The sequence below is a fragment of the Bombina bombina genome, chromosome 3 (assembly GCF_027579735.1).
Source record: "Bombina bombina isolate aBomBom1 chromosome 3, aBomBom1.pri, whole genome shotgun sequence".
In the NCBI taxonomy this organism is placed as follows: domain Eukaryota; kingdom Metazoa; phylum Chordata; class Amphibia; order Anura; family Bombinatoridae; genus Bombina; species Bombina bombina.
The window spans coordinates 702,611,443-702,626,959 of record NC_069501.1 but is presented as its reverse complement, the minus strand read 5'-3'; the positions used below and the strand labels follow the sequence as shown (position 1 = coordinate 702,626,959).

At 40.4% G+C, this 15,517-nt stretch overlaps 1 protein-coding gene across 1 annotated transcript in view; it reads right to left on the bottom strand.

The window, feature by feature from the left end:
- The window catches only part of ZZEF1 (zinc finger ZZ-type and EF-hand domain containing 1), a gene marked incomplete in the record, with an annotated part of 722,361 nt that overhangs the window by 540,958 nt on the left and 165,886 nt on the right, over positions 1–15,517 (bottom strand). The window contains 2 exon segments of the mRNA XM_053707503.1: positions 13,708–13,856; positions 14,066–14,160. Coding sequence (XP_053563478.1) covers positions 13,708–13,856; positions 14,066–14,160 — 244 coding nt within the window.

Here is a 15,517-nt window from a genome sequence, read left to right as displayed (position 1 = left end):
AATTTAAAGATTTGAGAACCTGATGGAAAAAAAGGACCTTGCGACAGAAGGTCTGGTCTGAACGGAAGAGCCCACGGTTGGCAAGAGGCCATCCGAACAAGATCCGTCCATGCTGGAGCTACCTGCAGAACAAACGAGCATTCCTTCAGAATCTTGGAGATTACTCTTGGAAGAAGAACTAGAGGTGGAGAGATATAGGCAGGATGATACTTCCAAGGAAGTGATAATGCATTCACTGCCTCCGCCTGAGGATCCCGGGATCTGAACAGATACCTGGGAAGTTTCTTGTTTAGATGAGAAGCCATCAGATCTATTTCTGGAAGTTCCCACATTTGAACAATCTGAAGAAATACCTCTGGGTGAAGAGACCATTCGCCCGGATGCAACGTTTGGCGACTGAGATAATCCGCTTCCCAATTGTCTATACCTGGGAAATGAACCGCAGAGATTAGACAGGAGCTGGATTTCGCCCAAACCAGAATTCGAGATACATCTTTCATAGCCAGAGGACTGTGAGTCCCTCCTTGATGATCGATGTATGCCACAGTTGTGACATTGTCTGAAAACAAATGAACGACTCTCTCTTCAGAAGAGGCCAAGACTGAAGAGCTCTGAAAATTGCACGGAGTTCCAAAATATTTATCGGTAATCTCACCCCCTGAGATTCCCAAACCCCTTGTGCCGTCAGAGACCCCCACACAGCTCCCCAACCTGTAAGACTTGCATCTGTGAAATTACAGTCCAGGTCGGAAGAACAAAAGAAGCCCCCTGAACTAAACGATGGTGATCTGTCCACCACGTCAGAGAGTGTCGTACAATCGGTTTTAAAGATATTAATTGAGATATCTTTGTGTAATCCCTGCACCATTGGTTCAGCATACAGAGCTGAAGAGGTCGCATGTGAACCATGCATAAGGCTACCAAAGGGAATGATTGTGACTGAAGGTTTTGACAAGCTGATATCAATGTTAGACTTCTCTTGTCTGATAAAGACAGAGTCATGGACACTGAATCTATCTGGAAACCTAAAAAGGTTACCCTTGACTGAGGAATCAATGAACTTTTTGGTAAATTGATCCTCCAACCATGATCTTGAAGAAACAACACAAGTCGATTCGTATGAGATTCTGCTAAATGTGAAGACTGAGCAAGTACCAAGATATCGTCCAAATAAGGAAAAAACAGAATTTATGTTTACCTGATAAATTACTTTCTCCAACGGTGTGTCCGGTCCACGGCGTCATCCTTACTTGTGGGATATTCTCTTCCCCAACAGGAAATGGCAAAGAGCCCAGCAAAGCTGGTCACATGATCCCTCCTAGGCTCCGCCTTCCCCAGTCATTCGACCGACGTAAAGGAGGAATATTTGCATAGGAGAAATCATATGATACCGTGGTGACTGTAGTTAAAGAAAATAAATTATCAGACCTGATTAAAAAAACAGGGCGGGCCGTGGACCGGACACACCGTTGGAGAAAGAAATTTATCAGGTAAACATAAATTCTGTTTTCTCCAACATAGGTGTGTCCGGTCCACGGCGTCATCCTTACTTGTGGGAACCAATACCAAAGCTTTAGGACACGGATGAAGGGAGGGAGCAAATCAGGTCACCTAGATGGAAGGCACCACGGCTTGCAAAACCTTTCTCCCAAAAATAGCCTCAGAAGAAGCAAAAGTATCAAATTTGTAAAATTTAGTAAAAGTGTGCAGTGAAGACCAAGTCGCTGCCTTACATATCTGATCAACAGAAGCCTCGTTCTTGAAGGCCCATGTGGAAGCCACAGCCCTAGTGGAATGAGCTGTGATTCTTTCAGGAGGCTGCCGTCCGGCAGTCTCGTAAGCCAATCTGATGATGCTTTTAAGCCAAAAAGAGAGAGAGGTAGAAGTTGCTTTTTGACCTCTCCTTTTACCAGAATAAACAACAAACAAGGAAGATGTTTGTCTAAAATCCTTTGTAGCATCTAAATAGAATTTTAGAGCACGAACTACATCCAAATTGTGCAACAAACGTTCCTTCTTTGAAACTGGATTCGGACACAAAGAAGGCACGACTATCTCCTGGTTAATGTTTTTGTTAGAAACAACTTTCGGAAGAAAACCAGGTTTAGTACGCAAAACCACCTTATCTGCATGGAACACCAGATAAGGAGGAGAACACTGCAGAGCAGATAATTCTGAAACTCTTCTAGCAGAAGAAATTGCAACCAAAAACAAAACTTTCCAAGATAATAACTTAATATCAACGGAATGTAAGGGTTCAAACGGAACCCCCTGAAGAACTGAAAGAACTAAATTGAGACTCCAAGGAGGAGTCAAAAGTTTGTAAACAGGCTTGATTCTAACCAGAGCCTGAACAAAGGCTTGAACATCTGGCACAGCTGCCAGCCTTTTGTGAAGTAACACAGACAAGGCAGAAATCTGTCCCTTCAAAGAACTTGCAGATAATCCTTTCTCCAAACCTTCTTGAAGAAAGGATAGAATCTTAGGAATTTTTACCTTGTCCCAAGGGAATCCTTCAGATTCACACCAACAGATATATTTTTTCCATATTTTGTGCTAAATTTTTCTAGTTACAGGCTTTCTGGCCTGAACAAGAGTATCAATGACAGAATCTGAGAACCCTCGCTTTGATAAGATCAAGCGTTCAATCTCCAAGCAGTCAGTTGGAGTGAGACCAGATTCGGATGTTCGAACGGACCTTGAACAAGAAGGTCTCGTCTCAAAGGTAGCTTCCATGGTGGAGCCGATGACATATTCACCAGGTCTGCATACCAAGTCCTGCGTGGCCACGCAGGAGCTATCAAGATCACCGATGCCCTCTCCTGATTGATCCTGGCTACCAGCCTGGGGATGAGAGGAAACGGCGGGAATACATAAGCTAGTTTGAAGGTCCAAGGTGCTACTAGTGCATCTACTAGAGTCGCCTTGGGATCCCTGGATCTGGACCCGTAGCAAGGAACCTTGAAGTTCTGACGAGAGGCCATCAGATCCATGTCTGGAATGCCCCACAATTGAGTAATTTGGGCAAAGATTTCCGGATGGAGTTCCCACTCCCCCGGATGAAATGTCTGACGACTCAGAAAATCCGCTTCCCAATTTTCCACTCCTGGGATGTGGATTGCAGACAAGTGGCAGGAGTGAGTCTCCGCCCATTGAATGATTTTGGTCACTTCTTCCATCGCCAGGGAACTCCTTGTTCCCCCCTGATGGTTGATGTACGCAACAGTCGTCATGTTGTCTGATTGAAACCGTATGAACTTGGCCTTCGCTAGCTGAGGCCAAGCCTTGAGAGCATTGAATATCGCTCTCAGTTCCAGAATATTTATCGGGAGAAGAGATTCTTCCCGAGACCAAAGACCCTGAGCTTTCAGGGGTCCCCAGACCGCGCTCCAGCCCACCAGACTGGCGTCGGTCGTGACAATGACCCACTCTGGTCTGCGGAAGCTCATCCCCTGTGACAGGTTGTCCAGGGACAGCCACCAACGGAGTGAATCTCTGGTCCTCTGATCTACTTGTATCGTCGGAGACAAGTCTGTATAGTCCCCATTCCACTGACTGAGCATGCACAGTTGTAATGGTCTTAGATGAATTCGCGCAAAAGGAACTATGTCCATTGCCGCTACCATCAAACCTATTACTTCCATGCACTGCGCTATGGAAGGAAGAGGAACAGAATGAAGTATTTGACAAGAGTTTAGAAGTTTTGATTTTCTGGCCTCTGTCAGAAAAATCCTCATTTCTAAGGAGTCTATTATTGTTCCCAAGAAGGGAACCCTTGTTGATGGAGATAGAGAACTTTTTTCTACGTTCACTTTCCACCCGTGAGATCTGAGAAAGGCCAGGACAATGTCCGTGTGAGCCTTTGCTTGTGGAAGGGACGACGCTTGAATCAGTATGTCGTCCAAGTAAGGTACTACTGCAATGCCCCTTGGTCTTAGCACCGCTAGAAGGGACCCTAGTACCTTTGTGAAAATTCTTGGAGCAGTGGCTAATCCGAACGGAAGTGCCACAAACTGGTAATGCTTGTCCAGAAATGCGAACCTTAGGAACCGATGATGTTCCTTGTGGATAGGAATATGTAGATACGCATCCTTTAAATCCACCGTGGTCATGAATTGACCTTCCTGGATGGAAGGAAGAATTGTTCGAATGGTTTCCATTTTGAACGATGGAACCTTGAGAAACTTGTTTAGGATCTTGAGATCTAAGATTGGTCTGAATGTTCCCTCTTTTTTGGGAACTACGAACAGATTGGAGTAGAACCCCATCCCTTGTTCTCCTAATGGAACAGGATGAATCACTCCCATTTTTAACAGGTCTTCTACACAATGTAAGAATGCCTGTTTTTTTATGTGGTCTGAAGACAATTGAGACCTGTGGAACCTCCCCCTTGGGGGAAGCCCCTTGAATTCCAGAAGATAACCTTGGGAGACTATTTCTAGCGCCCAAGGATCCAGAACATCTCTTGCCCAAGCCTGAGCGAAGAGAGAGAGTCTGCCCCCCACCAGATCCGGTCCCGGATCGGGGGCCAACATCTCATGCGGTCTTGGTAGCAGTGGCAGGTTTCTTGGCCTGCTTACCTTTGTTCCAGCCTTGCATTGGCCTCCAGGCTGGCTTGGCTTGAGAAGTATTACCCTCTTGCTTAGAGGACGTAGCACTTGGGGCTGGTCCGTTTCTGCGAAAGGGACGAAAATTAGGTTTATTTTTGGCCTTGAAAGACCTATCCTGAGGAAGGGCGTGGCCCTTGCCCCCAGTGATATCAGAAATAATCTCTTTCAAGTCAGGGCCAAACAGCGTTTTCCCCTTGAAAGGAATGTTAAGCAATTTGTTCTTGGAAGACGCATCCGCTGACCAAGATTTTAGCCAAAGCGCTCTGCGCGCCACAATAGCAAACCCAGAATTTTTCGCCGCTAATCTAGCCAATTGCAAAGTGGCGTCTAGGGTGAAAGAGTTAGCCAATTTGAGAGCATGAATTCTGTCCAAAATCTCCTCATAAGAAGAATCTTTATTGAGCGCCTTTTCTAGTTCATCGAACCAGAAACACGCTGCTGTAGTGACAGGAACAATGCATTAAATTGGTTGTAGCATCTTTTTAAGCAAACCCTCTAATTTTTTATCCATAGGATCTTTGAAAGCACAACTATCTTCTATGGGTATAGTGGTGCGTTTGTTTAGAGTAGAAACCGCCCCCTCGACCTTGGGGACTGTCTGCCATAAGTCCTTTCTGGGGTCGACCATAGGAAACAATTTCTTAAATATAGGGGGAGGGACGAAAGGTATGCCGGGCCTTTCCCATTCTTTATTTACAATGTCCGCCACCCGCTTGGGTATAGGAAAAGCTTCGGGGGGCCCCGGGACCTCTAGGAACTTGTCCATTTTACATAATTTCTCTGGAATGACCAAATTCTCACAATCATCCAGAGTAGATAACACCTCCTTAAGCAGGGCGCGGAGATGTTCCAATTTAAATTTAAATGTAATCACATCAGGTTCAGCTTGTTGAGAAATTTTCCCTGAATCTGAAATTTCTCCCTCAGACAAAACCTCCCTGGCCCCCTCAGACTGGTGTAGGGGCACTTCAGAACCAATATCATCAGCGTCCTCATGCTCTTCAGTATTTTCTAGAACAGAGCAGTCGCGCTTTCGCTGATAAGTGGGCATTTTGGCTAAAATGTTTTTGATAGAATTATCCATTACAGCCGTTAATTGTTGCATAGTAAGGAGTATTGGCGCACTAGATGTACTAGGGGCCTCCTGTGTGGGCAAGACTGGTGTAGACGAAGGAGGGGATGATGCAGTACCATGCTTACTCCCCTCACTTGAGGAATCATCTTGGGCATCATTTTCTCTAAATTTTGTGTCACATAAATCACATCTATTTAAATGAGAAGGAACCTTGGCTTCCCCACATACAGAACACAGTCTATCTGGTAGTTCAGACATGTTAAACAGGCATAAACTTGATAACAAAGTACAAAAAACGTTTTAAAATAAAACCGTTACTGTCACTTTAAATTTTAAACTGAACACACTTTATTACTGCAAATGTGAAAAAGTATGAAGGAATTGTTCAAAATTCACCAAAATTTCACCCCAGTGTCTTAAAGCCTTAAAAGTATTGCACACCAAATTTGAAAGCTTTAACCCTTAAAATAACGGAACCGGAGCCGTTTTTATATTTAACCCCTTTACAGTCCCTGGTATCTGCTTTGCTGAGACCCAACCAAGCCCAAAGGGGAATACGATACCAAATGACGCCTTCAGAAAGTCTTTTCTATGTATCAGAGCTCCTCACACATGCATCTGCATGTCATGCTTCCCAAAAACAAGTGCGCAATAGAGGCGCGAAAATGAGGCTCTGCCTATGATTAGGGAAAGCCCCTAGAGGATAAGGTGTCCAATACAGTGCCTGCCGGTTATTTTACATAATTCCCAAGAATAAAATAATTCCTCAAAGCTATGAAGTATTAAAATATGCTTATATATCAATCGTTTTAGCCCAGAAAATGTCTACAGTCTTAAAAGCCCTTGTGAAGCCCTTTTTTTCTTTATGTAATAAAAATGGCTTACCGGATCCCATAGGGAAAATGACAGCTTCCAGCATTACATCGTCTTGTTAGAAATGTGTCATACCTCAAGCAGCAAAAGTCTGCTCACTGTTTCCCCCAACTGAAGTTAATTCCTCTCAACAGTCCTGTGTGGAAACAGCCATCGATTTTAGTAACGGTTGCTAAAATCATTTTCCTCTTACAAACAGAAATCTTCATCTCTTTTCTGTTTCAGAGTAAATAGTACATACCAGCACTATTTTAAAATAACAAACTCTTGATTGAATAATAAAAACCACAGTTAAACACCAAAAAACTCTAAGCCATCTCCGTGGAGATGTTGCCTGTACAACGGCAAAGAGAATGACTGGGGAAGGCGGAGCCTAGGAGGGATCATGTGACCAGCTTTGCTGGGCTCTTTGCCATTTCCTGTTGGGGAAGAGAATATCCCACAAGTAAGGATGACGCCGTGGACCGGACACACCTATGTTGGAGAAACCAATACCCTGTTCTCTGATTACAAACAGAAGGGCACGAGAACCTTTGTAAAAATTCTTGGAGCTGATGCTAGGCCAAACGGAAGAGCCACAAACTGGTAATGCTTGTCTAGAAAAGAGAATCTCAGAAACTAAAAGTGATCTGGATGAATCGGAATATGCAGAAATGCATCCTGTAAATCTATTGTAGACATATAATGCCCTTGCTGAACAAAAGGCAGAATAGTCCTTACAGTTACCATCTTGAATGTTGGTATCCTTACATAACGATTCAATATTGATAGATCCGGAACTGGTCTGAAGGAATAGACCTTCTTTGGTACAATGAAGAGATAGAATAAAACCCCAGCCCCTGTTCCAGAACTGGAACCGGCATAATTACTCCAGCCAACTCTAGATCTGAAACACATTTCAGAAATGCTTGAGCCTTTGCTGGGTTTACTGGGACACGGGAAAGAAAAAAATCTCTTTGCAGGAGGCCTTAACTTGAAGCCAATTCTGTACCCTTCTGAAACAATGTTCTGAAACCAGAGATTGTGAACGGAATTGATCCAAATTTCTTTGAAAAAAACGTAAACTGCCCCATACCAGCTGAGCTGGAATGAGGGCCGCACCTTCATGGGGACTTAGGAGCTGGCTTTGGGTTTCTATAAGGCTTTGATATATTCCAAACTGAAGATGGTTTCCAAACTGATACCGCTCCTGAGGATGAAGGATCAGGCTTTTGTTCCTTGTTGTGATAAAAGGAACGAAAACAATTATTAGACCTAAATTTACCTTAGATTATTTATCCTGTGGTAAAAAAGTTCCCTTCCTTCCAGTAACAGTTGAGATAAAAGAATCCAACTGAGAACCGAATAATTAATTACCCTGGAAAGAAAGGGATAGCAAAGTTGACTTAGAAGACATATCAGCATTCCAAGTTTTAAGCCATAAAGCTCTTCTAGCTAAAATAGTTAGAGACATATACCTGACATCAACTCTAATGATATCAAAGATGGCATCACAAATAAAATAATTAGCATGTTATAGAAGAATAATAATGCTATGAGAATTATGATCTGTTACTTGTTGCGCTAAAACTTCTAACCAAAAAGTTGAAGCTGCAGCAACATCCGCTAAAAATATAGCAGGAGTAGAGACAGCCCCATTAACCTTAGGGATTTTGTCCCAAACTCTAATCTGTCAGATGGCACAGGATATAATTGCTTAAAACGTTTTAAAAGGAGTAAATGAATTACCCAAATTATTCCATTCCCTGGAAATTACTTCAGAAATAGCATCAGGGACAGGAAACACTTTTGGAATAACTACAGGAGATTTAAAAACCTTATTTAAACGTTTAGTTTTAGTATCAAGAGGACCAGAATCCTCTATTTCTAATGCAATTAATACTTCTTTAAATAAAGAACGAATAAATTCCATCTTGAACAAATACAAAGATTTATCAGCATCAACCTCTGAGACAGAAACCTCTGAACCAGAAGAACCATTATCAGTATCAGAATGATGATGTTCATTTTAAAAATTCATCTGAAAAAAGAGAAGTTTTAAAAGACTTTTATGTATACTAGAAGGAGAAATAACAGACATAGCCTTCTTAATGGATTTAGAAACAAAATCTCTTATGTTATCAGGAACACTCTGAGTATTAGATGTTGACGGAACAGCAACAGGTAATATAACAGTACTAAAGGAAATTTTATCTGCATTAACAAGTTTGTCATGACATTTAATACAAACAACAGCTGAAGGAACAGATACCAAAAGTGATACACTTAGCTTTGGTAGCTCCAGCACCGGGCAGCGATTTTCCTGAAGTATCTTCTGACTCAGTTGCAACGTGGAACATCTTGCAATATGTAATAGAAAAAACAACATATAAAGCAAAATTGATCAAATTCCTTAAATGACAGTTTCAGGAATGGGAAAATGCCAGTGAACAAGCTTCTAGCAACCAGAAGCAATAAATAATGAGACTTAAATAATGTGGAGACAAAAGTGACGCCCATATTTTTTTAGCGCCAAATAAGACGCCCACATTATTTGGCGCCTAAATGCTTTTGGCGACAAAAATGACGTCACATCCGGAACGTCGACACTTTTGACGCAAAAGAACGTCAAAAATGACGCAACTTTCGGCGACACGTATGACGCTGGAAACAGAAAAAAAAAAAAAAAATTTGCACCAAAAAAGTCAGCGCCAAGAATGACGCAATAAAATGAAGCATTTTCAGCTCCCGCGAGCCTAACAGCCCACAGGAAAAAAGTCAAATTTTTTAAGGTATGAAAAAATGATTGATTCAAATGCATTATCCCAAATATGAAACTGACTGTCTGAAAATAAGGAATGTTGAACATCCTGAGTCAAGGCAAATAAATGTTTGAATACATATATTTAGAACTTTATAAACAAAGTGCCCAACCATAGCTTAGAGTGTCACAGAAAATAAGACTTACTTACCCCAGGACACTCATCTACATGTTGTAGAAAGCCAAACCAGTACTGAAACGAAAATCAGCAGAGGTAATGGTATATATATATATATAAGAGTATATCGTCGATCTGAAAAGGGAGGTAAGAGATGAATCTCTACGACCGATAACAGAGAACCTATGAAATAGACCCCGTAGAAGGAGATCATTGCATTCAAATAGGCAATACTCTCCTCACATCCCTCTGACATTCACTGCACGCTGAGAGGAAAACCAGGCTCCAACCTGCTGCGGAGCGCATATCAACGTAGAATCTAGCACAAACTTACTTCACCACCTCCATAGGAGGCAAAGTTTGTAAAACTGATTTGTGGGTGTGGTGAGGGGTGTATTTATAGGCATTTTAAGGTTTGGGAAACTTTGCCCCTCCTGGTAGGAATGTATATCCCATACGTCACTAGCTCATGGACTCTTGCTAATTACATGAAAGAAATATAAGTTTTTCCTCATAGTTGAAAAGAAAAAAACTTTAACATAAGCAGAAGAATCAAACTGAAACAGCTGGCTGAAGAACTTTTCTACAAAAAACTGCTTCCGAAGAAACAAATACATCCAAATGGTAGAATTTAGTAAATGTATGCAAAGAAGACCATGTTGCTGCTTTGCAAATCTGATCAACTGAAGCTTCATTCTTAAAAGCCCAGGAAGTGGAGACTGATCAAGTAGAATGAGCTGTAATTCTCTGAGGCGGGGCCTGACCCAACTCCAAATAAGCCTGATGAATCAAAAGCTTTAACCAAGATGCCAAGGAAATGGCAGAAGCTTTCTGACCTTTCCTAGAACCAGAAAAGACAACAAATAGACTAGAAGTCTTCCTGAAATCTTTAGTAGCTTCAACATATTTCAAAGCTCTTAACACATCGAAAGAATGTAAGGATCTCTCCAAAGAATTCTAAGGATTAGGACACAAAGAGGGAACAAAAATTTCTCTATTAACCCTTTAAGGACACAGCTTTCAGTTTGCTCAATTGTTTTATGACGGAAAAATTCTGTCATATGTCCTTAAGAGGTTAATGTTGTTAGAAATCACAACCTTAAAGGGTCACTGAAACCAATTTTTTTCTTTCATGATTCAGATAGAGCATGCAATTTTAAGCAACTTTCTAAGTTACTCCTATTATCAATTTTTCTCTTGCTATCTTTATATGAAAAAGAAGGCATCTAAGCTTTTTCTTGGTTCAGAACTCTGAACAGCAGTTTTTGATTGGTGGATGATTTTTATACACCAATCAGCAAGGACAACCTAGGTTGTTCACCAAAAATGGGCCGGCATCTAAACTTACATTCTCTTGAGATTTCCAAACCCCTTGTGCTGTCAGAGATCCCCAGACAGCTCCTCAAACTGAAAGACTTGCATCTGTTGTGATCATAGTCCAGATTGGCTGAACAAAAGAAGCTCCTTGAACTATACAATGGTGATCTAACTACCAAGTCAGAGAGAGTCGAACATTGGGATTTAAGGATATTAAATTGTGATATATTTGTATAATTCCTGCACCATTGATTCAGCATACAAAGCTGGAGAGATCTCATATGAAAACGAGCAAAGGGGATCGCATCCGATGCTGCAGTCATGAGACCTAAATCTTCCATGCGCATAGCTACTGAAGGGAATGATTTAGACTGAAGGTTCCGACAACCTGAAACCAATTTTAATTGTCTCTTGTCTGTTAGAGACAGAGTCATGGTCACTGAATCTATCTGGAAACCTAAAAAGGTGACCCTTGTCTGAGGAATCAAGGAACTTTTTGGTAAATTGATCCTCCAAACATGTCTGAAGAAACAACACTAGTTGATTTATGTGAGATTCTGCAGAATGTAAAGACTGAGCTAGTACCAAGATATCGTTTAAGGAAACACTGCAATACCCTGTTCTCGGATTACAGAGAGTAGGGCACCGAGAACCTTTGAAAAGTTTCTTGGAGCTGTCGCTAGGCCAATGGAAGAGCAACAAATTGGTAATGCTTGTCTAGAAAAGAAAACCTCAGAAACTGATAGTGGTCTGGATGAATCGGAATATGAAGATATGCATCCTGTAAGTCTATCGTGGACATACAATGCCCTTGGCTGAACAAAAGGCAGAATAGTCCTAATAGTCACCATTTTGAAAGTTGGCACTCTTACAAAACGATTCAAAATTTCCAGATCCAGAACTGGCCTGAATGAATTTTCTTTCTTTGGGACAATGAATAGATTTGAATAAAACCCCAGACCCTGTTCTTGAATCAGAAATGGTAAGATTACCCCTGAAAGCTCCAGGTCTGAAACACACTTCAGAAAAGCCAGAGCCTTTACTGGATTTGCTGGGATGCGTGAGAGAAAAAAAATATCTTCTCATAGGAGGTCTTACTCTGAATCCTATTCGGTACCCTTGAGAGACAATACTCTGAATCCATTGATTTTGGACAGAATCTGCACAAATGCTTTGGAAGAATCTTTATCTGCCCCCTACCAGCTGAGCTGGAATAAGGACCACACCTTCATGTAGACTTGGGGGCTGGCTTTGGTTTCTTAAACGGCTTGGATTTACTCCAACTTGAAGGTTTCCAATTGGGACCAGATTCTTTGGGGGAAGGATTGGGTTTCTGTTCCTTATTTTGTCGAAAGGAACGAAAACTGTTAGAAGCTTTAGATTTACCCTTAGGTCTTTTATCCTGAGGCAAAAAAAATCCCTCCCCCCCCCCGTGACAGTTGAAATAATCGAATCCAACGGAGAACCAAATAAATCATTACATTGAAAAGTAAGAGATAGTAATCTAGACTTAGATACCATGTCAGCATTCCAATATTTGAGCAACAAAGCTCTTCTAGCTAAAATAGCTAAAGACATAGATGTAACATCAATTTTGATGATATCAAAAATGGCATTACAGATAAAATGATTAGCATGTTGAAGCAAGCGACCAATGCTAGAGAAATCAGGACCCATTTCCTGTTGCACTAAACTTAAAGTATGACGCACAACGCAAAATGATTTTTTTTGGCGCTAACATCCGGAAATGACACACTCGCATTATTGCAGACGCAACCTTGTGCAAGGAAACTCAGCGTCAACTAAGACGCTGGAAATGACGAATTTGCGTCATCGGACGTACCTTTGCGGCAAAAAAATTCTCGCGCCAAGAATGACGCAAAAAACATCAGCATTTTGCGACCTCGCAAGCCTAATTGTGCCTGCGAAAATTTAATGAAAAAGCAGTCAATTTGAAAAAAAGACTATACCCCAGGTAAGAAAAATATTTTCCTAAATGATTTTTCCCAAATATGAAACTGATAGTCTGCAAAAGGAAATATACATAAACCTGACTCATGGCAAATATAAGTACAATACATATATTTAGAACTTTACATTGATACATAAAGTGCCAAACCATAGCTGAGAGTGTCTTAAGTAATGAAAACATACTTACCGAAAGACACCCATCCACATATAGCAGATAGCCAAACCAGTACTGAAACAGTTATCAGTAGAGGTAGTGGAATATGATTATATTGTTGATCTGAAAAAGGGAGGTAGGAGATGAATCTCTATGACCGATAACAGAGAACCTATGAAATAGATCTCCTGTGAGGAAAACCATTGCATTCAATAGGTGATACTCCCTTCACATCCTTCTGACATTCACTGTACTCTGAGAGGAATCGGGCTTCAAAATGCTGAGAAGCGTATATCAACGTAGAAATCTTAGCACAAACTTACTTCACCACCTCCACAGGAGGCAAAGTTTGTAAAACTGAATTGTGGGTGTGGTGAGGGGTGTATTTATAGGCATTTTGAGGTTTGAGAAACATTGCCCCTCCTGGTAGGATTGTATATCCCATATGTCACTAGCTCATGGACTCTTGCCAATTACATGAAAGAAAAAAACTTAATGGTTGAAAAATGTCAAAGTATATCCAATATCCTTGAGAAACATCACACTGATTGTTTCATGGAAATATAAAGTTACTGAAAAGAAACAGCTACAATGAAAGAAACAGCTACAATGTGAAGGAATATAACTACTACTCGTTCTTGGTAAGTAATGTGCACTCTGTGAAAGCTATCATTAGGTAAATTCCTGGTTTTAAGGAAAACAAAATAAAGCAGTGAAAAATACTGTAATATATAGACATGCATTAAACAACATTTAAGTACACCCATTATTTAAAATGGCCAAACCCACCATCACACATATGCTTGTAAAGCTCTTGAGCAGCGCAGACTTGATTTGAACATTTGTCTTGAGTTGGATTTCCTGCAATCAATACATGGGAACAGCTCTTTAGCAACTGCAGCAAGATAGTCTGAGCAGTAATACATTCTTCTCTTTGACTGCAATGAAAAAAGCAAAAAATTATATCATATATAGATACACAAATTAGTCAGAACATTATATAGACAAACGTAATTACCAAAATGAGTCAGATTGTATTCAATTATGTACTCTGAAACAACAAGCAGATGCTCTCTGCAAACCATAAAAATGATCACTTGCAATGAAATGCAACATTAGATCACCATAGCTATTTAACATTACTTACTTATCATGTAACTTTTTGTAGAACTTCCAAAAGAGCTGTAAATCCAGCCCAGAAAAGTCAAGAATTGGCTTGTATTTAGATCGGTTGTCTTTCCCCTGCAAACAATACAAAATACAATGTTAAAATATCATTACTGAAAACTATTCCATTTAATAAAACACACAACTTTGTGTACATATTTCTGAATAGCACTCACTAAAAATAAGTGCATCTGCTGTAAAAAAAAAAATTACATTTACATAATACAAAAAATAAAATGCTTGTATATGATCTAATACCTGGATATTTAGACATCAAAGAAGAGAAATTATTGAGGGACAGATGAGTAGCTGTGAAGTGGTCAGAGTGGTAGCCTTGAGAAGTCAGCAGGTGCATTTCAAGTTCAGAGAATTATAAATTGCTCAATTTTCAGAGCAAAATTACATGAAAAGGGGCAAAATCAATAATTTTTTCTAGAAGTTGAGTCTAGTACTTTGTTATTCTTTGGCGCTGTCCACTGCATACCATTTTTTACTCTATGTTAATGTTAGGGCATACAGACAAACATTAAATAATAGGATGTAAAATAGTATGTCATATCAAAGTATATATAGTAGATACAGCCTAAACTTATTAGGGTCTGGGAGGTGGCTACTGATATTGCAGATGGCAAAACTGGAGAGTAAAATTATGATTCTTATACTTTATGTTAATATGATACGGACGCCCCTTGAATCTAGCATACGTGCAGGTATGGCCCAACATCTGGTATTGAATTGCTGTATGAAGGTAACAGAGAACTGGTATTACATAATATGAGTTAGGAATTGTATAGCGTTCTAGCAGCCAGGAGCTCGACATTGAAAGCCAGCATGGAAGAGGAGACCTCAAGAATATAATGGGCCATCTGCTCTCAAGACCTATATTTAGGGTAATGTGCAAAGGGCTGGAGGAGGTCCTGATACAAAAAATGTATAAATTCCTGTTTACTCATAAACTCCTTATAGGAGGAGATGTATCTAGGTATATCTTAATAGTGGTCAACCAACAAACATTGTTATGACACTCAGAGAATAAGTCATGGGAGAACAAACATAAGCAAAGTACTCAACTAAAATATATAGATTAACAGGGTAGCTAAGGCAGCTTAACTAGTAGGTACCGAGATGGTATTTCTTCATATCATGAGGTTACCTACTTTGGCAAAGGTAAGGAAATAGTATGATTCTACTACTATTCAGGGTCTAGTTGGTATCTAGACTTGGGGCTTAGAACTGAGATGAGTCTAACCTTAAAGGTTCTTATCTAGCATTTAAATAGTGTGAGCTAAATTATTTTAAATACCAGAAGCCCCAAAACAAATCTGGCAGCTTAAGGAAGGTATAATGCTAAAAAGCTATAGGTGTAACAAAACATATCAGATAAACACATACAGATAAGAACTATCTTCTCTAAGGTTGATATGAACAGTAC